Source organism: Papio anubis, chromosome 16 (genome assembly GCF_008728515.1).
Source record: "Papio anubis isolate 15944 chromosome 16, Panubis1.0, whole genome shotgun sequence".
NCBI lineage: Eukaryota > Metazoa > Chordata > Mammalia > Primates > Cercopithecidae > Papio > Papio anubis.
Window position 1 is genome coordinate 37,800,553 of NC_044991.1, and position 24,720 is coordinate 37,825,272.

A 24,720-nucleotide genomic window follows, 5' to 3' on the forward strand; every position below is an offset into this window, starting at 1 on the left:
GATGAGGTATTTTCAGTGATGCTCAGCAACAGACCAGAAAGCCTCAGAGTCACTTTCCATTTCTTCCTCTTCTCCTCATGTGTCATCAGCCTCTCACTTCTGCCTTTAAAATGCTCCTCAAGCCTGTCCTTTGCATGTTCCCTCTCATTCCACTGCCGCCCTTGTGCAATCAAGCTGCCCACCCCAGCATCTCCCTAGGTGATCTTCTGCCTTGGTTCTCAGTCCTTGGAGGCCCTGCAGACCAGTGGCACCTTTCCTACCTGAAACCAGAGGGGTCCTCTGCCCATGTCTGCGTTCTGGAGGCCCTTGAGTCAGCAGGAAAGGGGCTTTGGAAAGTGTCTGCAGTTGGTAGGAAAGCGTGGACACGAGGTCTGATCAGAAAGGAACTGCAGGCCACCAAGTCCAATTCTTTTGCTTCAAAGATGAGGGAAGGGTGGACTCAGGAATCCTGGTGTGCAGAAAGTTCACAAGTACAGAAACCACAGGCATCAAAATGATATTATGATGTAGACTCCAACGTCATCTTTCCCAGACTTCTAAACTTAGCACTATTTGCCAAGTTAAGAAATTGTTAAAACTGGAAATATTACAGTGATGCACAATATGATGTAAACAAAGTTAAATTCCATGTCAGTAATATTGACAATAATGAGAAATGCTGGTATATGCTTTCAACTGAAATATCTGTTCCTGAATACCATAGTTTATCAACATCATTTAAAATGTTTTTCTCCTTTGAAAACTTCCTGAGTTTTGTATACTACTGTATCAGCAGTTTTTGGATCTTTTTTGATAATCTTTTTATTTTGATGAAAATTCTAGGAAATAAAATTAAGCGATTCTGTTCTGACTTTTACTAATTCATAGATTCCTAGGTGAAAGGATAGAAAAGAAAAATTGTAGAAATCGATGAAAATAGTTAACGGGAAAATGGTCAATAGAGCATAGAAAGGAATGTGAGCAGTTTCTCTAACAGATTTTCTTGTGTATTTAAGTACCAGATAATCCCTTGCCTCCCATCCCTCCTTTCCTTCCTCACTCCTTCTTCTCCCCTCTCTCCTTACCTCCTTTTCTTCCATCTAATAAATAACTATCGAGCATCTACTGTGAGAATATAGTGGTGAACTATGTAGACAAGGTCCCTGCCCTCATGAGGTTACATCCTCATAGGACTGAGAGACATTAAAAACCTAGAAGCAATTTCAGAGAGTCTGAAGTACTGAGAAGAACAGTGAAGGTTGGAAAGGGAAAAGAGTCCTGAATTGGGTGTGTGTTGCTTGGCATGGATAGAGGGAGAGTTATTTCCGTCAGCTGTCAGAGAAGGCCTTCCTGAGCAGAGCCCTGAGTGAAGGTAAGGAGGAGCCTTAGGGAGGTCTAAGGGAAGGGCATTCCTGGTAGAAAGAGCAGCAGATGCAAAAGCCCCGATGGGAGAAAAGGTAAAAAAAAAAAAAAAAAGTGACTTGTTTAAGGAAGGACAAGATGATGGCCAGTGTGGTGGAGTGGATGGAGTGAGAGGGGAGGAGGCAGGGGGCAGGCCAGGGCCAGGTTTCTTGGGGCCCTGCAGACCAAAGGAAGGACGCCAGCTACCTCCCTGTGTGTCTGCAAGATTGTGACATAATACAGTTTATGCTTCTGAAAGGCCCCTTTGGCTGCTGGAGAACATGCAGTACAGTGCCATACATGATGGTGGCTGAGACCGGGGCTGTAGCCAGGGAACTGTAAGAAGTGGTCCTGAAATAGGTAATAAACTGGTATGTAAATGAGTTGAAATGTCACCTGTGTGAGGAGATGGAGATCAGGTAAATAATGAAGAATGTAGGAAAACCCTCACTCCTGTGTTGGACCCAAGGATGACACACATGCCTGATTCCATGTACTCCAACAGAAGTTTATTACACTCTTTGAGCAGTTCTCCTTGGAGAAGTCAGTGCTTCACAAAATAGAAAGGAACAAGCAGTTGTCAAAACTGGCAGCTTTGGCAGGTCGTGCATCTTTCTACTGTTAGGAAAGATTTTTCCAAACTGTAGTTTTTCCACCCTTGCTTTCTTCCAGAAGACTCTGCATGCCTTTCCAAGCAATCAAATTGACTGTGTTTTTGTCAGTCATTGCTTTGATCACATTTGTAGCTTTTGATAGCAGTGGCCATGATCAAGGCTTTACTTGAAACTTATGATGTCTGTTGTTCTCATCACATTCTCATGATGGGTCTATAACTAGTTGTGTGCAAGGGATTGTTTTTCATTGTCTTATGCATCATGTAACATGAATGGGCAGTGGTGATACTAGGTGCTGCCCTTCTCTTCCCTGGCGACAGGGACCTGGGTAGCCTGAATGTGGTGAGCGACAAGCTGTCCCCCAGCACTGTGCCATTTCTTCTCCCAGTTCTCTTCAAAGTCACCATTGTACTTCATGCGTGTGTGCCCAGAAGATAGTCCTTCCTCTTCTGTGCTTCCAGAATCCATAGGCAGAGAATAGGAATACATGGGCAAGTAGCATGGAGTGCAGTGAGAATGTATACCAACAGATGACTCTGGGGACCAAAATCAAATGGGGCCAGCTACAAAGAGGGCAGGAAATCCCCACAGGTGATTTTACTGTGAGGAATTTTATGAGGTTCAGCGTATTGTTAGGAGAAAATGCTATTCTGATATGCAGAGATATGAGAAAAGTATACAGGAACTATGATTTAGAGATCTCATCTGATTACTTTGTCCTATTCTCAGTTTTATTACTAAAGAGCAGTAAAGCCAAGGAGAAGGTAGTAAAGATTAGATGAATGGTTAGCATGTGAAACCTGAAAGGAACCAGTGATTTCCCTCGAGGAACAAATGCACCTCTGTTACATAATGTGTTCTGTGTTCCCACGGAATCTAGGGGAAGAAAAAGTGAGCAGATACTCTGATATGAGCAATATAACTTAGGTGTAAGGAAGAAAAATGTCTTTTGGCTGTTCTGAATAACTTATTATTGTAATTAGCAGTGTTAGGCTGTCTCTATGCTGTTTTATAGTCTTCAAAGTCCTTTTACGTAAAACCTTCTGTGAGAGACTGTAACAAATGCTGGCACATTGGAACTGAGCTGCAGTGATGGCATTTGTCTCAGTTGTGCCCTGTAGCGCAGAGTCAGGATCTTCCAGGCATGAGCACTGTGCCTGTAAGTGTCCTGTAATGCAAACCCCTCCTGCCTGTGAGAGTACTGTGGCATTCCACCATACCAAGATACTGACTGTGTGTGTCCCCAAAATAAAGGGCAGAAAGTCAACTTAACTTCCTGTTGCAAAGATAGGGAGACCTTACAGGTCGAGTAAAACAGCGGATAGCAAAATTAAAGAGTGCTGCATACGTTCCAGTAGGTTTTCACTGAGTGCCTTTAAGGTGTTGGCACAGTTGGAGAAGACAGTCTTGCCTCCCTTTTTGCAAGGGGAGAAAATCAGGCTGGAATGTTATGTTTTATCCTGCCTGTTTGTGTGGACATGGGAGGCATATTTTTAAAACCGTTGTAACATAAGGGAGCTTATTTTGGTAAAATATTATATTCGTTATGTAATTGGCATCTGGACTTTAATAGTTTCGAGTAATACGTAATTATCAATGTTGCTGAATTCTTAAGAGAATTTCTGGTACCTATAAGTTAAAGTACTTTGGAGACATGATTATTAATATGAGCTTTTATTTTGGGTGGCCCAGGGAACAGATGTTGCAAATACTACTCAGGATAACAGAAGCTGTCATGCAGAAGCCAAAGGATAAACAAATAAAGGACTTGTTTGCCCAGAGCTTGGCAGGGTTACTATTTAGGGTAAGTCTTTTTTATTAAAACACTGCAAATGCAAGAAGTCAATCAGATTTTATAGCAAACTAGTTTTAATCATTGAGAATTTTAACAATAATGTTAAATTTAAATTTCTAGAAATTTTTCTTCTTAGCTTTGTCCTGAAGGTTATGATCTATTCTTTACAATTAGTGCTGGGCTTTTAGGCTTTTCTCCCTTTCTGCCACCTCCTTCCTCTTTTGATTTGCTCAAGGGTGGTAGGAATTAGGAAGCTCTGATTGGCTTGGTGGAAGGCTAGGTAGATTTGGAGAGGTAAAGAATGAACGGAAGCATGGGAATGGGATAAAAATTTGAGAGCCATCAGTGTGTTGGGAAATTGTGTTTAAAACCACAGAATGGGCTTACCTAGAGAGGACAGTGTCCACAGGTGATGGAAGAGATGCTGAGAAAGGGTGACCAGTGAGCAAGGAGGAAAACCAGAGGATTGTGTGTCCTGGGTGCCTGGGGATGAGTAATTGGGTAGGAGGAGAGCAGCCAGTTGACCATGGGCTTTGACAGATGTAGTTGGTTGAGAATGTTCTATGGGATGAGGCCCACCTGGAGTAGATGGAGGAGAAGACGAGAGCTGGGCAGTGGAGTTTGCAAGTGTAGTTAAGGCTTTGCAGAGTTTGATGTGGAAAGGAAGAGGAAAAGGGGAGCTAGCTGAAGTCGGTGGCATACATGGTGGGCGAGGTTTAAGGTGGGTGGTACTAAAGTATGTTTGCTCACCAATGGGATGGTCCAGTGAGGGAGGACAAGATGGTCTTGGGGAGACAGAGGATAACTGTAGAAGTGAAGTCCCGGATATGGTGGGGGGCTGGGCCGGTCTTTGGTATGAGCAGAGAGCAAGGAGATGCCTGTGCTTCTTGCATCTCATGTGGTGAGCAGGTGAAGACCAAGAGCAGGCTGATACCTGGTGAGCTGCCTGGGGAAGAGGATGTGCCAGAGGGTTCTGAGCATGGCAGCCTACTCTGACATTGCTAATATTTATGAGGACCTTAGAGTTTATGAAGCATTACTGAAAGAGAAGAGTGTGAAAGGGCTCTGGAAAAATGCGACATTCTACATAAATAAAGGTATTAGTACAGTGGGTGGACTTGACTTTGGATAATTACATAGGCGATTCTTTTGCATATGTCCAGCTTTGCTCTGCTGATGCCTGGAGGGTGGTACTGACCACTGCTTTGCTGCCTGCCTGGACATATGGACACTGTACACTTTGCCCTCTCAGTGAAGTGTCTCACTGTTGGCACCCTTTCGAGCTCCGTGTCCTGGACCTGGGCTGCCAAGTGGACATGAGCTGAAGCCAGTCTCACGCTGGCAGGTGCTTGGGCCTTATTCTCACCAATTGTCTGGCTCTGCATCTGTTTTGTGTGTTGGAATTAGAGATCTTGTCACAGAATTAAACAAGTATCTATTCTGGGGTTTGGGTTTTTTTTTTTGTTTGTTTGGTTGGTTTTGGTCTTTGGGGGAAAAAAAAACTCCCCCCATGTAATGGAGAAAACCTTCTCAGATATTACTTCCCTCCTCAGTTGGCCTGACTTCCCCGAAGCTCAGTTGACCTGACTTCCCTGTAGCTTAGTTTTGAGTTCATGATTATTAATGATTTTGATGTTGTTATTATTTTGGCAGTTTTTAGGTAGATCGAGAAGGATGCTTAAGTTAAGAACTAACCATATGGCTGGGCATGGTGTCTTACACCTATAATCCCAGCACTTTGGGAGGCTGAGGCAGGAGGATTGCTTGAGCCCAAGAATTCAAAACCAGCCTGGGCAATAGAGTGAGACCCTGTCTCTACAAAAAATTAAAAAAACATTAGCCGGCCATAGTGGCATGCACCTGAAGTTTCAGTTACTCGTGAGCTGAGGTGGGAAGATTGCTTGAACCTAGGAGGTTGAGGCTATAAGCGAGCTATGATTGCACCCCTGTACTGCAGCCTAGTCAAAAGAGCAAGACCCTGTCTCAAAAAAAAAAAAAAAAAAAAAAACCTACCATAAAAAATAGTGAAGAGAGGATGAGCTTTTTGGTGTTAGGCAGTTTGTGGTTCTGATCTCAGCTCTGCTACTCCCTGGCTATGTGGCCATGAGCACATGACTTTAGCTTTCTGAGAGTCTTCCCTAATCTGTCACAATCAGGAAAGGACTTCTTCCTATCCTGCAGGGTTGTCATGAGAATCAGAGTGGTCCCATTGGGATTTGTGATCTTCTATTGACCTCCCACATTCTTATGGGAGGTGCAAGAGGCAAGAATAGTAAGGGTCCGGACTTACCAGGCTATCTGGTGTCTGATGTCTATTGGGCATCATCGTGGTCCCATACTGTCATTAAGACGTGCTATCTAATTAGTATTCATTTGATCATGTGGACTGTCTAAAATGGCCAATTGATTTTTTTTGAAAAATTTAGAACAAGGAGACTTAAAAAAGACAGGACATTTTTAAGTTTTTATTACCCTTTTTATCTTTTTCTAGTTCTTCTTCTTGTGTTTGTTTTTTTTAATCTGTCAGTAGGTAACCTGGGCCACCAAATTTTCTTTAAGTGATGATTGAATTTGACTTAGTTTTAAATATTTACCAAATAATGATGATCGCCTTATTGCCCTAAGTGATGTTTTAATTCATTATCAATGCTAAATATGACCTTATGCTTGACGTTCTGATGGTATATCAGGAAACTATGGTCCTGCTCTTTGTAATATGAGCCATTAAAGTTATGCCGTCCCCTTTAATGTGCTGATAGAGTGAAGTAGGAAGTGGTTGGTTAGCAAATGTTCATTAAGAAAAGGAGTGATTTATTAGCTAAGGTGTTTTTAAAATACATCGTGTACCAAAATGTATCTGATAAAACATCAAATTTCAGTGCTGAAGGAACCTTGGAGAAGCTCCTATGCAACTCTTATTTTTAATGAGAAATGTGACTACAGAAAGGCCAAGTAACTTTCCTAGGTCACAAACCAGGGTAGTCCAGGCTGTTTGTTTCCATGTTCCTTTTAGAAAATGGTAATTGATCAGAAGGACACCCTGCCTTCATGTCCACAGGTGCCACCACTCACCACCCAACTGTATTTTACAAGTTTACCATTTTGCTCTGTGCAAGTGTTGTCAGTTGTGAATTATGATGATAATTGAACAGGTCTGCATACGTTTGTAATATTTGCTAAGTTGATTTTATAAACTGCAAGAAGTCATTCTGCACTTGTTTCATAATTAGTTAATAAAGTGAAGCCATTTTAAGATCCCCAGTATAGAACATCTCATTACACCAAGACATCTGCTGTTATCCATGAAACTGACACTATATCCGAATGTGAGTCTGAGTCCTGATAACATTATCAGTCTCTACTTTCTTACTCGGCTCAGATTATACTTATTGATCTAATATTTAATTTTATTGTCTATAGGTATTTTATGGCAATGTCCTCAAATTCATCTTGAAAGCAGGGGTATAAAAATTAATAGAAGATGGCATTGTAGTCATAGTAAAAATATTTAATAAAGATAATAAAATTATTTTATTTTCTTTCATATTTTTAGTTTTACAAAATTCATACATGTTAGAATCAGATTTTAAATATAAGTGGTTAATATCTTGTTTTTTATATAATTAACTACTTTAGTCCTACTTTAACATTTTTATTTTTTTAAAAAGTGGTAGCAGCTGGGCACGGTGGCTCACACCTGTAATCCCAGCACTTTGGGAGACCGAGGCGTGCGGATCATGAGGTCAGGAGATTGAGACCATCCTGGCTAACATGGTGAATCCCCGTCTCTACTAAAAATACAAATAAATAGATAAATAAAATAAAATTAGCCAGGCATTGTGGCGGGCACCTGTAGTCTCAGCTACTTGGGAGGCTGAGGCAGGAGAATGACATGAACCCGGGAGGCGGAGCTTGCAGTGAGCCAAGATTGCGCCACTGCACTCCAGCCTGAGCGACAGAGTGGGACTCCGTCTCCAAAAAAAAAAAAAAAAAAGTGTTAAACACAAATCGAAACAGAGAACACGTGTGTTACAGAAGGACCACTTTAAATAAGATTTTCCAAGTGGTCAGAACAGGCCTGCCTGATTTTACAGACTGATTTCTGTTTATCAAAGTTTTCCTGTGTCTATGTTAAAGAATAAATTCCATTAAAAAATCTATATATAATTTGGGGGAAAAAATTAAGAAGTGAACTCACCTACACAAAGAAGAATTCCTGACAAGAGTGGGAGCCTATTTGCATCTGGGTTGGGCCCATGCAAATACAAGCTGGCATCTTAACAAGTGCATTTATCTTTGACAACTGACTACAGGACTTACACAGACTTTGGGTATAAGCATTCCTTTTCACAAGCTTAGGAAAGCATTTTGTGGCTCATTTGAGATGCAGTTGGCTATGTAGAGGCACTTCTTTCAGGGAAGATATATTTGGATTTGAATTTTAAAGGATGGTGAATATTTTGGCAGAGGTAAGGAATGGGGCAATTTTAAGGGAAGGAAATATCCAGGATATAGGCATAATTGTCTCATAGGGCTGTCCATGTGACCAGTTGTAGTGCTGTGGATTGTAAGACTTGGGGCAGACACTGATAAGTGGATAGACTGTGAAGGAAAGGTGTGATAGGTGTATTGATGGAGGGGAAATGCAGGGACCTGGAGGACACTTCCTGCGACTGGGAGGTGGTGGTGGGGAGATAGTGATGTACAAATTTTGACCTGAGAAATGATGGGGAGTTATACAGAAACAAAAAGGAGGAAAGAGAGGGAAGGAAGAGTATGTGCAAAGGCCAGTTGCAAGAGCTAGCAGGTAGAGGAACTGGGAGAATGTCAGTGGAAGAAATTGAATACCTTTTACTATTATGCTGTAGGATAGGTGCCTGAGGGTTGTGTAAGTAGCACTGTCTAGTACCTAGGTAGATAGATCAGGAAACCAGTAAAGAGGTCTAAACTGGACATGGAGATTCAGAAGTCAGCAGCACACAGAGGATAACTGGAGCCATGGGAATGGAGCCAAAACCCAGGCAGAAGGTGGAAGTGACCTCAGAAAGGGAAGATCCAGAGCAGTCTGTTGCCTGGGGGATGAGGAAGTGGAGATGGAGGAGATGTGGAACATTCTTTCAAGAAGTTTGGCTGTGAAAGTGGAAGGAAAAAGACTGTAGCTAGACGGGGGAATCTGGGTTCAAGGGAATTTTTTCTTTTAAGATGAGGAAGAATTTGGAGCATATTTAAATGCTGAAGAGAAAGAGCTGGGGAAGTGGGGTTGGCTGGAGATTAAAGGAGAGGGGTGGTTGAGAGGCATGAAGGTCCAGAGCATAAGGGGGCACAAGGATAGTAGATCAGGGGCCCCTCTTGGAGTTCAGCCCACAGGTGGAGGAGGAGCTGGGTGAATGTGGGCAAGAGTGTGAGTCCATGGGCAGAGGTTGAGGGGAGTCTCATTGAATGGGTTCTGTTTCTTGTGAAGTCTGCAGTCAATCTATCTGCTCAAAGTCAGGGAGGAGTTGATGGGCTGGAGGTTTTCCTTTAGGAGGTTTGAAGTAGCCACTGTGGATGGAAGGAAAAGAGCAGTCTCAGGAAGCAGAGTGGTCACTGTGCAGAGGGCTTTGTCTTCTCCCTGATTATAGCCAGGGCCAGCCGCAGACCCTAGAATAGTATTGAATCAGTAACTTTGTTCATAATGATAACTAACTTCCCAGTAGCTTAAATCTTGATTATAGTTGGTCAAGTGGATTTTGAGAATTAAAAGAAAAACAACTTCCAAAAGTACTTTTTATTTTAAAATTTGTGTTATTAATAGTCATTTAAAACGTTTTGTTAAAAAGTATACTTCTTCAAATGAAGATGTATGAATTCTCTTGCTGGTTGGTTGGTTTTAGACGCTCATGGTGGCTTGGATCCGAGCAAACCTCTGTGTGTACATTTCTCGAGAGCTCTGGGATGACTTTCTTGGTGTGCTGTCCTCCCTCACGGAATGGGAGGAACTTATAAACGAGTGGGCCAACATTATGGACTCCTTGACAGCAGTGCTTGCAAGAACCGTTTATGGAGTTGAGATGACAAACCTACCTCTGGATAAATTAAGTGAACAAAAGGAAAAGAAGCAACGAGGCAAAGGTATTTCTACTTTTCCAGGTTAACACCAGATGTCTAGGTCGGGGGACGAGTGTGTATTTGTATGACTAAGCAATTAATGCATGAGATTTTATAATGAACTGAACCAGCTACACAGTGTCTTCTTAATAGTGGCATTAATTCATGTCTCATATCATTCTGTTCCCTTAATGAGATGGTGAATTTCTGAGGAGGCTATGCAAAAAGGAAGATGCAAGGAAGGTAGTAGTAATAGTAGTGATAACTAACAGTAATAATAATGGCTATTACATTGTACATATTATCTCTTTTTGCCTTCATAATAACCTAGTGAACTATAGATACTTGTATAATCCCCATATCACAGACAAATAAACTGAAGTATGAGACTTTGCAGAGATGTCCAATCCTTTGGCTTCCCCAGGCCACATTGGAAGAATTATCTTGGAGCACACATAAAATACACTAAAACTAACGATAGCTTATGAGCTAAAACAAACAAACAAAAAATAGCAAAAAAAAAAAAAATTCTCATAATGTTTTAAGAAAGTTTACACATTTGTGTTGGACTGTACTCAAAGCCATTCTTGGCTGCGTGTGGCCCATGGGTTGGGCCACGGGTTAGTCAAGGTTGCCTTGCAGTGATTGACTCATCTGAGCCCACATAGTTAAGAAGTGGTTAGAAAATCAAAGCTGGATAAATACAACTCAAGATGTCATACAATTAAGATGCATTCTACAGCCTCTCTAGGAAACATGGAGAAATTCTGAATGCCTCAGATGGGAGCTATTTTGGCTTTGTTGTATTTCTGGGTAAAAATTGTTTTGGGACTGAGAACCTCAAATGAAAGTGATGTTTTCAAGGTAGAAAACATCAGTGGTAGTTTCTGTTAGGAATGACAATTTGGCATCCGCTTGTCTTAATTACCATTCTTAAGGATGTGGCATGGTCCTTAGATTAATTCACTTGTACTACACCATACTCTGTAAAGATTTGAGGCCGGGCACAGTGGCTCAAGCCTGTAATCCCAGCACTTTGGGAGGCCGAGACGGGCAGCTCACGAGGTCAGGAGATTGAGACCATCCTGGCTAACATGGTGCAACCCTGTCTCTACTAAAAACTACAAAAAACTAGCTGGGCGAGGTGGCGGGCGCCTGTAGTCCCAGCTACTCGGGAGGCTGAGGCAGGAGAATGGCGTAAACCCGGGAGGCAGAGCTTGCAGTGAGCTGAGATCCGGCCACTGTACTCCAGCCTGGGTGACAGAGCAAGACTCCGTCTCAAAAAAAAAAGAAGATTTGAGGCAGCTCATAAAAAGGCATATAGTACAGTAGATCAAATACAAATAGGATCAAAATGAGTGGGGTTGCAGGGAACTGCCGTTGTGACTAAAATGCCAAAATACATGCCATAGAGTCTCATGGACTTGCTGGGGAGATGGAAAAGTCAAACATTGGATTTGATTTTGGTCTTTGCAGGGTTACATCAAATCAGGAATCACAGAGCACATAGGGTAAAAACAATTCAATCACTTAGGTGATGCTTAGCTTTATTAGGTCCTCCTGAGACTTGGGAGGAAGTTTTCCTTCAAAGCCCCATAAAGGGTACACATTGCTTATTGTGTAGACTACCCCTTTAATAATACCAGCCTTATTATAGATTGTATCAGTGTGCTTTTGCCATGTGACAAATCACCCCAAAACTTACGGCTTAAAATAACAACCACTTATTTATCTTGATTTGATGAGTTGGCAATTTGGGTTGGACTCAGCCAGTCAGTTCTTCTGCTGGTCTTTGCTTCTGTGTTTGCAGTCAGCCAGGCTGTGAAGTAGTCAGCTAGGCAGCTCTACTTTTAGGGGTTGGCTGGCTGTAAGGGGGGGCAATGAGGTGTGACTGGGCCACGTGTTTCAGCAGCCAGAGGCTAGCTCAGGCTTGTTCACCAAGTGGCTTAGAGTTTCAGGAGCAGCAAGAGGGCAAGCTCAAATTTTCAAGTGCATTTCAAGTCTCTGCTTATTCAGTTTTGCTACCAAAGTAAGTCACATGATGAAGCCTAATGTCAATATGGGAGAGAACAACAGAGGATATGGATACAGGGAGGTGTGAACCAGTTACGGTGGCTAGTAAACCATATACATGTGTAATAAATGTGATGGATTCTTATAATATCTTCATTGAAATCTGAGAATGGCTTGCCAAAGCACTAATTAATAAAAGCAAGTTAGTAAGAAGCCAAAATAAAGTAGTTGAAGTACATGGCAATCCAGTGGAACAGTTTAATCCCAATGTAGATGTAGACTGTCTAATGCAATGATTTTCTAACATTTTTTAACAGATCCGTTTTTCTCCCCAGTTGAAGGTATACATAACCCTTTTCTAAAGAAATAGACTGGAGATTTGGGATTCAAGTAGGAGCAGGGAGCCAAGAACCTGGGTCCTTGGCCTCCATCTAGTCCTCTCTAACAGCTCTGAGGACCTCTGTGTAAACCCAGGGCCTGAGAGGACCCAGATACTTCCAACTAGGAACTTGGCTCCCTAAGACAGTGGTTCTCAGCCCAGAAGAGAACTTACCTGGCTAAGAATACCTTTCAGGCTAGAGAAGGAGAGCTGAAATAGGAGATAAGGACCTGCCTTCAATTGTAATCCATGCACGAGTGCACGTTTGTGCATGCGCGCGCGCACACACAACGCACACCTGCCATTCTGCAAGATTCTCTTCCTACCCACAGATTCATCTGAAGAGATAGACTTGTCTTGGGAAGGCAAACAACTTCAAAAACACTGTTTTCAAAATATACTGAACAAATTATTAAATTAATGACCATGACTAATATTTCTGATTTATGTTGGTTTATTCTAAAAACGATTTAAATATTTATTGTAGAAACACTTGCCTTCTAAGGGCTAGACTACTAGAAACAAAAAACACAGGCAGAGGAAACTGGGTGTGGAAACATGCCACAGGTGGCAGCCACTGGCCACATCATACCTGTGCAGAAATCTCTCAGTCTGCCATTCTCTTTCCTCCTCTATTTCTTTTGGCCCATAGTCTCTCATTGAAATAATTAACCAGAACAATATGAGAAAAAAGAAAAGTTGAATCTCAGACTACAATGTTTTATTGTTTTGGACCTTTGCTAAAATAGGATTTTGTATTATTTATAGATTTTCATTATCCTGCCCATTTAACTGAATCCACATTAGAGTTTATAGGCATGGATTGCCCTGGGGATTTGTGGAGGGGTTGGTGTCTACAGGATGCAGTACTATTCAAACATCAGGATCTCTGAGGTTTTGGCTTATAAGCAGTGGTTTTTGGAGTGTCCTGGGAACAGTAGTATAACTTCATTTGATATTGTTCTTGTATTGAGAAAGGTTTATTAATACATTCTTTTGTATGCTGGAGTGAGTACTATGAAGATATGATAATATTCCTAAGACTGTTTTATATTCTTGAAAATATTTTGGCAACAAGAATTCTTAAATTAGTGACATGTGAACAACTTCCTAAATTGCAGTGTAAGAAAGTGGTACTTAATTTGTGACAAGAAAACCTGCTGATTATATATAGTTGTGTGTACACCATTTGCTGAGCAACACAAGCTGCAAAATGAATAATAATGAGTTCAGCCTTTAGATTATTTTTCTTGTCCTTTATCAGGCTGTGTTCTAGATCCTCAGAAAGGAACCACTGTGGGGAGATCCTTTTCTCTCAGCTGGCGGAGCCACCCAGATGTGACCGAACCGATGCGATTTAGGAGTGCCACCACGTCTGGAGCACCGGGAGTGGAAAAGGCGAGAAATATTGTTCGCCAAAAAGCAACTGGTAAACATTTATTTAAATGCTTCTCAAAAATATAGTTGTTATCTAAAATGAATTTATAGGCATAAGGTGTGTTAAAAATTCTACTCAAAATTTAAATATTAGACCTTATATTAAATGAAATGTCTACATCTTTTTAGCTTTCTGCTGTGGTTACTTTTCAAATCACAGTTTTCAGTTACTTATTTCTAAATCCTCCATTGTGAAAAAGAACTTGAGATGTTAATGTTGAGAGAGATATTTGTACGAAATAGAGAAAATAGAGGTTTTGTTTGAACCTTGAAGAAAATAGATTGTTAATAAATACACCAGTAGTTGCATTATTGTCAGTGTTAAACCATGTTAATCTTTAGAGTGTGGCAACCTGTTTCAGCAAAGAAAAGGAGAATTATACACTTTGGTTTTCAGGACTGGATAGACATTTTCATTTTTTGCTCCTTTGGAAAATTGAGCCTTTTCATGTCTGTGTATGTTATCTTTGCAGCCTATTTCCATTAGCAACTTGACCAACAACCCCCAGTTAATTGGACTACTTTGCTACATTTTACTCTTTTTTTCTTTTTTTGTTTTTTGAGACAGATTCTTGCTCCAGGCTGGAGTGTAGTGGTGCAATCTCAGCTCACTGCAACTTCTGCTTTCTGGGTTCCAGCAATTCTCCTGCCTCAGCCTCCTGAGTAGCTGAGATTACAGGCGCCCCACCATGCCCAGCAAATTTTTGTATTTTTAGTAGAAACAGGGTTTCACCATGTTGGTCAGGCTGGTCTCAAACTCCTGACCTCGTGATCCGCCCGCCTCGGCCTCCCAAAATGCTGGGATTACAGGCGTGAGCCACTGTGCCCAGCCTACATTTTACTCTTAAAACAAAAAGTGAACTCTTTAAAAAGAAGCTTGTATATGGCATTTAATAAGAATAAACAAAGCCACCTCCTCCCCAGTGGCTTTGAGCCTGTAACTTAGGTTTAAGACAATTGTAATTGATAATTTAGCATGTTGACTTCAGAAAGTCGCAAGATCCTCTGGCCATAAAACAAAGATTCATTAAGGCTCAACATATTCTATAGTGCTTAGTAAAGGCTTAATACAGATAGTTTAGAATCCTGTTGGAGTTTTTATGAAAATATATTCCACCTTAACTGTAACTCTCTCATACTTTTTTGCTGTAGCATTTGCTGGAAATTATCACCTTATTTACATGCACGGCCTCTTCTGCTTCTTCCTTCTTTCTGTCATTCTCTCCCCTGAGGAGAGACCCAATTCATTTTTAGCAGGCAACTTTTGAGGATGCTCATTCACTGATTTCCTTTCTCATTCCAATTCCTAAAAACTATTTGCTTTTATCATTGGATTCTTTGTGGTTTTTTTTTTTTTTTTTTTTTGAATCGGAGTCTCATGCTGTCGCTTAGGCTGAAGTGCAATGGTGTGATCTCAGCTTACTGCAACCTCCGCCTCCCAGGTTCAAGCGAGTCTCCTGCCTCAGCCTCCTGAGTAGCTGGTACTACAGGTGCGCACCACCATGCTCAGCTAATTTTTGTATTTTTAGTAGAGAAGGGGTTTCACCATGTCGGTCAGGCTGGTCTCGAACTCCTGACCTCAGGTGATTCACCCGCCTCGGCCTTCCAAAGTGTTAGGATTAACGGGCGTGAGCCACTGCACCCAGCCTACTGGGAATTCGAGTAGGCAAAGGGTAGGAGAAAGGGCAGTAGGGTAAAAAGTTTGTTTCAGTTTTTACAAATGTGTCACTATCATTTGTAGTTCCATTTCGTTAATGTTAACTGATATCATACAAAAATAGTAAAGCAGCAAGTGAATCTTTGTTTTTGTTTTAGAATAAAACTGATTTTACAGATTGTGGTTTTACATATATGAAGCACGTTTTCCTCCTGTGTTCATTCAATTCCTCCAATGTTTATTTGACTAGCAGTATATAGAAAACATAAGAATACCGTGAAGTAGACACTAAAGATGTATGGATTTAATAAACATGAAATGTGACATAAAAGGATGGGTTTCTTGGAGATTTTACCTTTTCCTCAAATATCAAATCTTTTAATGTTCAACTTGACTTTTATGTGTTCTTGAGCTTTTTGGTTATTTAATTTACTAAATGATTTGCTTTTGAATACAGTCAGCTCTCAGCAAACCAACTTCTGAATGAAGGCCAGATATTCCCTCTCTCACCATGGTCTTTTTGTATTTGTCCTTTAGGAAAGAAAAACTGATTATAATGTCTGTCCAAGCAAATAACCTGAATGTGAATCTGATACACAGCAGAAAGAAGGAAAGGCTAAACATATAAAGCATTTCAAAATAAAATTATTTGTGGATTGCCCATTGTCCTATGTCATGAGAATGACTGACTGAAAGTTGGCTGTATTTAGAGACAACAATTAAATACTATACTTTGTACTGACTTCCTTTAAAGTTTAAAATGACCTCCTTTAAATGTTTAAAGAGAGCCCAGAAAAGTAATGATAATAAATTGAAAGGTCCTATTGTTCTTCTGACATAATTATTACTTTATCTCTCCTGGAAGCTAAGCGAAGCCAGTCTATCAGCAACTGTGTCCACCTTTCTGAGGCTTTGCCTGCCACTAAAAGCGTCCCGCTCCTCCTTCACACCGTGAGCGCTCTCTTACCTGGTCTCTCTTACTCTTCTTGCTCTCACAGGCTGTCAGGTACTGTAACACTGTCTCATGTGTTCATCACTGTTCCCGGGCTTCTCCGGCTTGCCTCTGGGACTTGCTTCCTTTGTTAATATCCCCACATGACACACGTGCCTCACCATTACAGTAGTGTTAAATTGCAATGAATACTAGTAATTACTTTTGTGTAGTTAGATGCTTGGTGGCAATTAGATAGTCAAGAAAAATATCTGTAACTTTGGTCTTGGCAATAACAATTAAAGAGGATAGAAGGGTTTTTAAGTCCATAGCTATTTAATAGGGGGAAATGTGATGCCTGCCTTAGTGTGTCTTCTATACAGTACCCATAGAAAGTAAGGGGATTTTCATAAAAGTTTTGAACATGTCAGTATTAGAATGCTTGCTATGCTTTCCAAAAAATGAATAAACTAGAAAAATGTATGTAGGCGGGATCTACTTGGAGTTAATAAATCATATATGTGAAGTAATGACCAGTTATGTGGATTCATATGGACTATTGAAATTTGAGTGAAAAAGGACCAGTGCCAAAAAGCAGTAATTTCCAAAACAAAGAAACGTTGTTCTTGTACTTCAGCCAATTAAAATTGAATTTAGCCATGTGTGATTTACACACAGTACCTTTTTTATTACGACATCATACCACCAAAAGTCATTTTTGGCCTAGTTACTTCAACAGAAGAATTTACCTTTCTCTATATTGAATAATTAGGTCTATGTCTATTTATTTTTCAGTGATTCTAGGATGAACTGAATCTTCTTCCTTAAAAGAGAAAGATCATTTTCATGATCTTTTTTTGTTTTCAGAAATCTGGCATTGTAGATTAGTATTTTTTGTTGTTGTTGTTTTTGATTTTTTTGAGACAGAATCTCTCTCTGTCACCCAGTCTAGAGTACAGTGGCGCAATCTCGGCTCACTGCAACCTCTGCCTCCCGGGTTCAAGCAGTTCTTCCGCCTCAGCCTCCCGAATAGCTGGGACTACAGGTGTGTGCCACCACACCTGGCTAATTTTTGTGTTTTTAGTAGAGATGAGGTTTCACCATGTTGGCCAGGCAGGTCTTGAACTCCTGACCTCGTGACCCACCCGCCTCAGCCTCCTAAAGATTCGTATTTTTTTTTTTTTAACACTGGAGATAACCTAATTGTGGCTTTCTGTAATACTAAATTATGTCATACCGTGTTTTAGCAAAGCAAAATGAAAGCTTAAGTTCTCTGATGGCTATGTAAATACCATATTACTTTATAGAATTTAGGGGAAGAAGTTTTACCAAGAGTGAGGACTATAATGTTTCTTAGAAAACTCTTTTTCTCCAGTAACTATTAAAGGAGAAAAACAGTAAGAATGGTACATGGGAAAATGGTCACTAGTCAATTAAATTACTGTTGAGTTTTAACTGCCCGATTATTTGGTTTTCAAAAAAAAGCTATTGTTTAGAGATGATTAATAAAGTATTTAAAATCATTGTACCCCCTGTTTGGCTAATATACACCCCAAATGAATTTTTTCATGTTGATAAGTTTTCTCATGTAACAGTCCATTTTTTTCTATATTTTGTTTCTCTTAAGTTTTTCCCTAGTTTGTCCAGAACATGTTCCCACAAGAAATCTCTTCCAATTAGTGATTTAATTTTGGAAGCTTTTGTTCTCATTCAATATTACATTTTATTTTACTAAGACTCTTGGTTCCTGTATATATGTATACAGTTCCAAATGAATGAAGTTAAATGTGATTTAGAGCAGTGGTTCTCAATTGGGGACAATTTCAACAATGCCAGGAGACATTTTTAATTGTTACACGTGGGACAGTGCTAGTGGCAGCTTGTGGGTGGAAGTCAGGAATGCTGCTGAATAGCTTGCAATGCACAGGACAGCTCCCAAATGAAGAATTGTCTGGTCCAAAATACCAGCAGTGCCGAGGCTGAGAAATCCTAACTTAGAGTGAAATCAAGTGGCCTGGACTTGGTCTGAGTTTTCCTGCCTTTGCCATCTTTGTTCTTGATTTTGTAGCACAAAGGGTAAAAGAACTTCAGAGTACAGTGACTTTGAGAACAACCTGCCATTCTCTTTTTCACCTGACAACTATGATAGTGAGCTTCTTAGCCTGAGGCCATTGGTTCTTTACTACTTAAAATGATGCCATTGTCCTTTATGACTGTCCTATCCAGAGACTGACCCAAGGGCAGATTGTATATTCTCCGCTGGTTGGCACGTTAGAGTATTGAATTTGCCCTCCAATTTAAATCCTAGTGTGTAGGCATACCCCATCAACCTACTGCTAGATAATGTAACGCTTAATTTTACTTTCTGGCCACAAGTTCTTTACCCTATCAATGATTGCTAATTTTGTTTACATTTAACTTTTTTTGTTTTTGTTTCTAATCTATATGACTAGTCAACCCACCAAAATTGTTTTAATAATATAAACAATAGACAATTACTTACTTTTAGCTATGATTGTATCATTTTCTGATCTTTTTGGGACTGTATTTGGCAGCAGCAGCAGAATTTTGGGTGGGTTGTTTGTATTCAGGGAGGAAGAAGTGATGTTTGTATTTTGGAGTCACAACCAACTGTTTCCATTAACATGAACAGCTACATAAAGAAATACAGTTGGGGAGGTAGGACTGGCACTTTTTGTGATTTCCTTTCCCCCCACCCCTTGGTGAGAACAGTTCTTTCCAGCTGTTCTATAATTTTTTTTTTTTGAGATGGAGTCTTGCTCTGTACCTCAGGCTGGAGTGCAGTGGTGTGATGTTGGCCCACTGCACCCTCCACCTCCTGGGTCCTGGTTCAAGCATTTCTCCTGCTTCAGCCTCCCAAGTAGCTGGGATTATGGGCACGCCATGCACAGCTAACTTTTTGTATTTTTAGTAGAGATAGGGTTTCACCATGTTGACCAGGCTGGTCTTGAACTCCTAACCTCGTGATCTGCCCGCCTCGGCCTCCCAAAGTGCTGGGATTACAGGCGTGAGCCACCACGTTCTGTCTGTTCTACAGTTTTAACTGCTTTTTAGGTTGAAACGTTTATCCATCTGTAGCACTTAATAGGCCATACAGATGGTAGATGTTATTTTTCTTTTAGGAATATTGTAATAGTAGTAATGAGAGTACTGTAATGAGAGTAATGTAATCAACAATCTCCCCTTATTCTAATAAAACATACTGGAATGGTATGGCAAACCTTGCCTCGCTCCTTCTGCATCTGGTTTGTGTGCTTCTAGGAAGTGCTTTGTTGTCAGGACCTGGTCTGATTTACCCATGGGAAGTTTGATCTTGTGGGAAGCTTCAAGATGCTGAGATGATATGCATTTCCTGTGCTTTTTATAGGATCAGATTGGTATCATTCATGGTGTTTTCAAAATTAGGAAATTATATTTATTTTGCTTATGCAACCTTGTACAAGGGATAAATGGAACTCAGAATTTTGGTTATTGAAGAATGAGCCTCACTGCACTTACTAAATGTAAGACTGATTAATGAAGCCTTAAAAAGTGAGTGAAATTGCTATGAAAAATAGTTAGAGATCTGCAAAAAAATAGAAGTTACTGAAGAGCTTACACACTTAATTTAATTTGATCGCACTGCCTTTCTCAGTGAAAAAACCCTGAAATTTAGTAATCCTTATTTGATCGTTTTCAGGTGATTTGAATGGAACTTTAGAAAGTGATAGTTTAGGCCGGGCGCAGTGGCTCATGCCTGTAATCCCAACACTTTGGGAGGCCCAGGCAGGCGGATCATGAGGTCAGGAGATCAAGACCATCTTGGCTAACATGGTGAAACCCCATCTCTACTAAAAATACAAAAAATTAGCCGGGCATGTGCCTGTAGTCCCAGCTGCTCGGGAGGCTGAGGCAGGAGAATGCTATGAACTCAGGAGACGGAGCTTGCAGTGAGCTGAGATCACGCCGCTGCACTCCAGCCTGGGCGACAGAGCGAGACTCCATCTCAAAAAAAAAAAAGAGTTTAATAATGGTATTGTGTAACTTACACTGTCAAGAGATGAGAAAGTTAGTGCTTTTAAAATCTGGGCAGTTGGGACTAGCTACGCTTTAGAGAGAGTACCTTATTTGGTGAATCTGAGATAGAACTTAGCTCTTTGAAGTGATTTAAACAAATTACGTGACATTCAAAAATAGATCTAGGATTTATTATGTAATTTTAATGTAACTGATAACATTCTTTCTCTATTTTAAGTATCAGATAATCCTGTCTTTTGGTATTTGCATATCACTGTTAAAATGATTTTCATTCGTTATGAAAGAGCAACTGCTAACAGCTGACCCCATAGAATGAGAGCAGCTTTAACATAAATTGCTCTTTCTTAAATAAAATGCCAGCAGAGGGAGCCCAAGAACTATTTAAAAAGGAAAAATAGTATAAAGAAAATGTTTCTGTCATTCATGTGTTCATTTATACAAAACATGTATTTAATATAAAGTATGAGAAAATCCCAATAAATATACCATTACAAATCAGGAAATTGGGTTTAAATTGTGGGATAAGGAGAATTGAAGACTCTCTTTTTACAGTGTCTCAATTGATAGTCAACTACAGGAGTAGCTCAGGGCACCTACAACACAACAGCACACTGAAGCATCACGGCTCTCCCCTTCCTTCCCACTCAATCAGGAGTGCTCCCGCCCTGCCACTGACTGCTATTCCTAAAGGCTTGGACTTTCTCCATCTGATAAATCCCTCCTGACAGTTTTATAAAAACAAAGCCTTAAAAGCTGCACTAGGCCAGCCTGTTGGGAAGGCAGACCAGCTGGTGGTGGCAGGCTCTTCATCCGTCTGCTGCGTTGAGGACCAGTGGGGACACTCTAATTTGGAAGCAATAGTGCTGTGGCTATATTTCATCCCACCAGATGGCGATGTTCTTTATCTTTAGGCAGATGCTGCCAGTGTTGGCTCAGCCCTTATTTGCTCCTGCTCATAGCCCAGAAACCAACATCTATCCGTTTTTGGCATCAGGCTTCAGAGACTAACTCTTCCCACTATCCATAAAAAATGGCATTTGCCAATTATATTTTAGAAAGTTAGGAAGCTCTTGGGCTCCCCCTACTGATACTGGATTAACCAGTAGATTCATTAACAAATATAAACTCTTCCCAGAAGGTTTCGACATCCTGCATAATTAGAATAAACAATTAGAGAAGACAGCCGGAAGGGCTGCCCCTATGGTGTTATTTGCCTTCTGTTGCTGAAGGCTGAAGAGGCTAGAAATAGATCTGTGAGAAGGACGTAGTCTATACTTTGGGATGTGTAGGTAGATTAAAAATTTGCACATACGCTTTGTGTTTCTCTATAGAAAAATGAACAGTACTTGGCTGTTCAAAAGAAGAGGAAGGCAAAGACAACCTGGGAAACATGAGGCTTTAACGTATCTGTCTTTTCTTGCTACGTTAGCCTATCTTTGCTTGTACTCCAAACACAGTTTCCCACCAGCATCTCAAGTTAGACTATGGGCTGGGCACCATGGCCTATGCCTGTAATCCCAGCACTTTGGAAGGCTGAGGTGGGTAGACTGCTTGAGACCAGCCTAGGCAACATGGCAAAACCCCGTCTCTGAAAAGACAAAAATTTTTTGGGTATAGTGGCGTGCACCTGAACTCCCAGGTATTCAGGAGGGTGAGGTGTGAGGATCAGTTGAGCCAGAGGAGGTCCAGTGTGCAGTGAGCTGTGATCACACCACTGCACTCTAGCCTGGCAACAGAGCAAGGCACTGTCTTTAAAAAAAAAAGTAAATTGATAAATTTTTGTAAGTGAAGGAACACACAAATTTCATAGTTTTGAGGTCTTGTAACCATATCAACATACTATAAAATGCGTTTTCATTTGGATAGAAACAATAAAACAGAAACCCTTTGTTGAAATTGTCTGTATTAAATTTAGAATCTTCCTACATACTTCTTGTTTAAGATGAGCCATCAGTTTGCCTTATGACTTAGATTAAAGGATTATACAGAGGGTGGCCAATTGGCAGTGAGTTTCCATTTCAGGTGACAAACCAGGTGACCCAGCCAGTTAAGATAATACAGGATGAGTTTTGATCATTCTCTTCTTAGTAGTAGTAATGAGCAGATGAAATTTTGGAAAAGACTTTATTCTAGTTATGTGGGTGTAAACTTTTATGACCACGTCAGTGAGTGTGGAATCTAGTGAGAAACAGAGCTATGGGGCTTACATGCAGGGCCAGGGAGCAAGTCCTGTAGGGGATATTCCCAGGGCAGCACGGCAAGGAGGGATGAGGGAGCAGGTTTGCCTTTATCATAGGGGAGTGAACAGCAGGAAGAAGAGAGTAGTAGCAGGTGCCAGCTGGGTTAGTACTACTGGAGACTAAAGTGAGCTAGAGTACTTTGCAAGCGGATCAGTATGTCCTGTGAGATCAAGGAAAGCCCATATTCACCCTGACTAGCATGTTTGACAACTCTCTAATAAGAGAGGGCTTTGTTGGGTTTTAAGAGGAGTGGCACAGCCAGATCTTTATTTTAGAGGGACCATGTAGAGGATAAATATGAAGGTGGTAAGAAGAGGGGGACAGTGATTAGTGATTAGTTAGCAGACTGTTACAACAACCTATGTAAAAGGTGGTGCAACCCTGAAGCTGTGACTCTAGACAGAGAGGGTGGGGTGATAATTCCAGTGCCTTGGGTGGTCTTTAGAGATTAAAGTGTACTGTGCAGTTTAGAAATGAGCTGGGGGGAACTCATTCTCTAGGGGAAACTCATTCTCTAGGGGAATATAGCTTGTAATAATACTGAGATTATCCTGGGGTCCCTACCCAGCTATGGTTTTCTATTTTATGTCTCTTACATATTGTTTTTCTACAAATACCTGTGGATCATTCTGTACTTTAGAGAATAATTCAACATTGCATTTGATGAAATAAGCCATTATATCACTATAGCATTTTATTTTGGACAGTTGGGCACTTACCTGTTAAAAAGGAATAATGCAGTAGAAATTTCCACGTTTCCTTTCATCTTCCTTTAGGGTGTGTGTGTGTATGTGTGTATGTGTGTGTGGTTTTTTGTTCTTCTCAAATGTACGTTATTCATTCTGTGCATCTCCTAGATCTCTCTTTCCTTGGCATGCCTGGCCCTGAAATTCCAAATGACTTTTACAGTTCTTAACTTATTATTGTGGCTTTTTTCCTTTACTTTGATTGAAAAATAAACGACCTTATAGAACTTAAGTGGAAAATGTATTCTTGGAGTAGAATATTAGGGGTTAGTAAGTGTAGGAAACTTGACGGTATAAATGCAGATTATCTGACTATAAATTATTTGTGAAAAGCATTTGAAACTTTATTTTTTAAATTGGTTAAGTGGTGAATGTGTTTTTAAAATCTTGAACTGTAACCTTGCATGTTTTGTGTTAATGCTAACAGAAGTAGAGGAGTGTCAACAGTCAGAAAATGCATCTGCAGCCGGATCTGTCTATCTCACGGTGGGACAGCAGCAGCAGGTCCTTCGGAGCAGTAGCACCTCCGACATCCCTGAGCCGCTGTGCTCAGATTCTTCTCAGGGTACGTGGTATATTCAGTAATTAATACAGAACTATAGATTCTGGCAGAGGAATAAAAGCTGCATATAGTATTGCTTTGTACATGTATTCTAAATATATTTGTTTCAAGGGAATTACCTTTTAAATTTGGAAGGATGTGATTTATGTCAATGAAATATTTGCACTATTTAAACATGTTTATCTAAATTATTTGTATGTATCTGTATGTAGATATATACCCACTTTTTTAAAGTTTGGCATGTTTGAGGACTAGACAGGAGTCCAAGTGGCTGGAGTAGAAGGAAGACAGAGACTGTTACAACATGAAGTCAAGTAGGGCATCAAATTAGGTATTATAGAAGGCAGAGAGGCAGGATGGGGGCAGGGACGTAGGGAAAGGGCTGTGAGAAGAGCCGTTAAAGTTGAAAATGAGAATGGAAAGCTGACCAGACTTGTGAAAAAGTTTATTAGCAGCTTACCGACTCTGCTGAGGTTGAAAATAATAATTTTTAATAGCATTAATCTACACGGTTTCACCAACAACTTGCAGCAACAACAGGGTGTGGAAAGCAAGGAGACAGATGGTTTGACCTGTAAACAGTGGATGATAGATTTGTCAGTGAAAGTGTGTGCTTAAAGTGTGTCTAGTGGACATAGTTACTTTGTTTTGGTGTCATGAATTAATTAAGAAATCAACCCTACATATCAACAAGTTATCTCATATCTTTTAATGTCAAGGTCATGCTAGTCTCATCAGATGAGTAGAGAATTATTCTCTCTTAGAAATCCTCTGGAAATAAGAAAATACAGAAAAAGCTTCAGAAAATGTATTATCTGAAAGGTTTTTGAAAGGTTTTATA

The 24,720-nt window shown here is 40.4% G+C and overlaps 1 protein-coding gene across 9 annotated transcripts in view; it reads left to right on the top strand.

Annotated features, from left to right (window-relative positions):
• RALGAPA2 (Ral GTPase activating protein catalytic alpha subunit 2) overlaps positions 1–24,720 on the top strand; it is a 320,907-nt gene that overhangs the window by 95,363 nt on the left and 200,824 nt on the right. For 8 of the 9 annotated variants that reach the window (XR_004178987.1, XM_021921290.2, XM_021921288.2 and 5 more), the window contains 5 exons: positions 3,687–3,798; positions 9,663–9,900; positions 13,533–13,697; positions 16,228–16,368; positions 23,745–23,882. Coding sequence is in view for 8 of the 9 variants with exons in the window: in XM_021921290.2 (XP_021776982.1) it covers positions 3,687–3,798; positions 9,663–9,900; positions 13,533–13,697; positions 16,228–16,368; positions 23,745–23,882 (794 nt within the window). In the remaining variant the exon portion in view is untranslated. The remainder of the gene's footprint in view (positions 1–3,686; positions 3,799–9,662; positions 9,901–13,532; positions 13,698–16,227; positions 16,369–23,744; positions 23,883–24,720) is intronic. The other variant, XM_021921289.2, reaches the window with a different exon arrangement.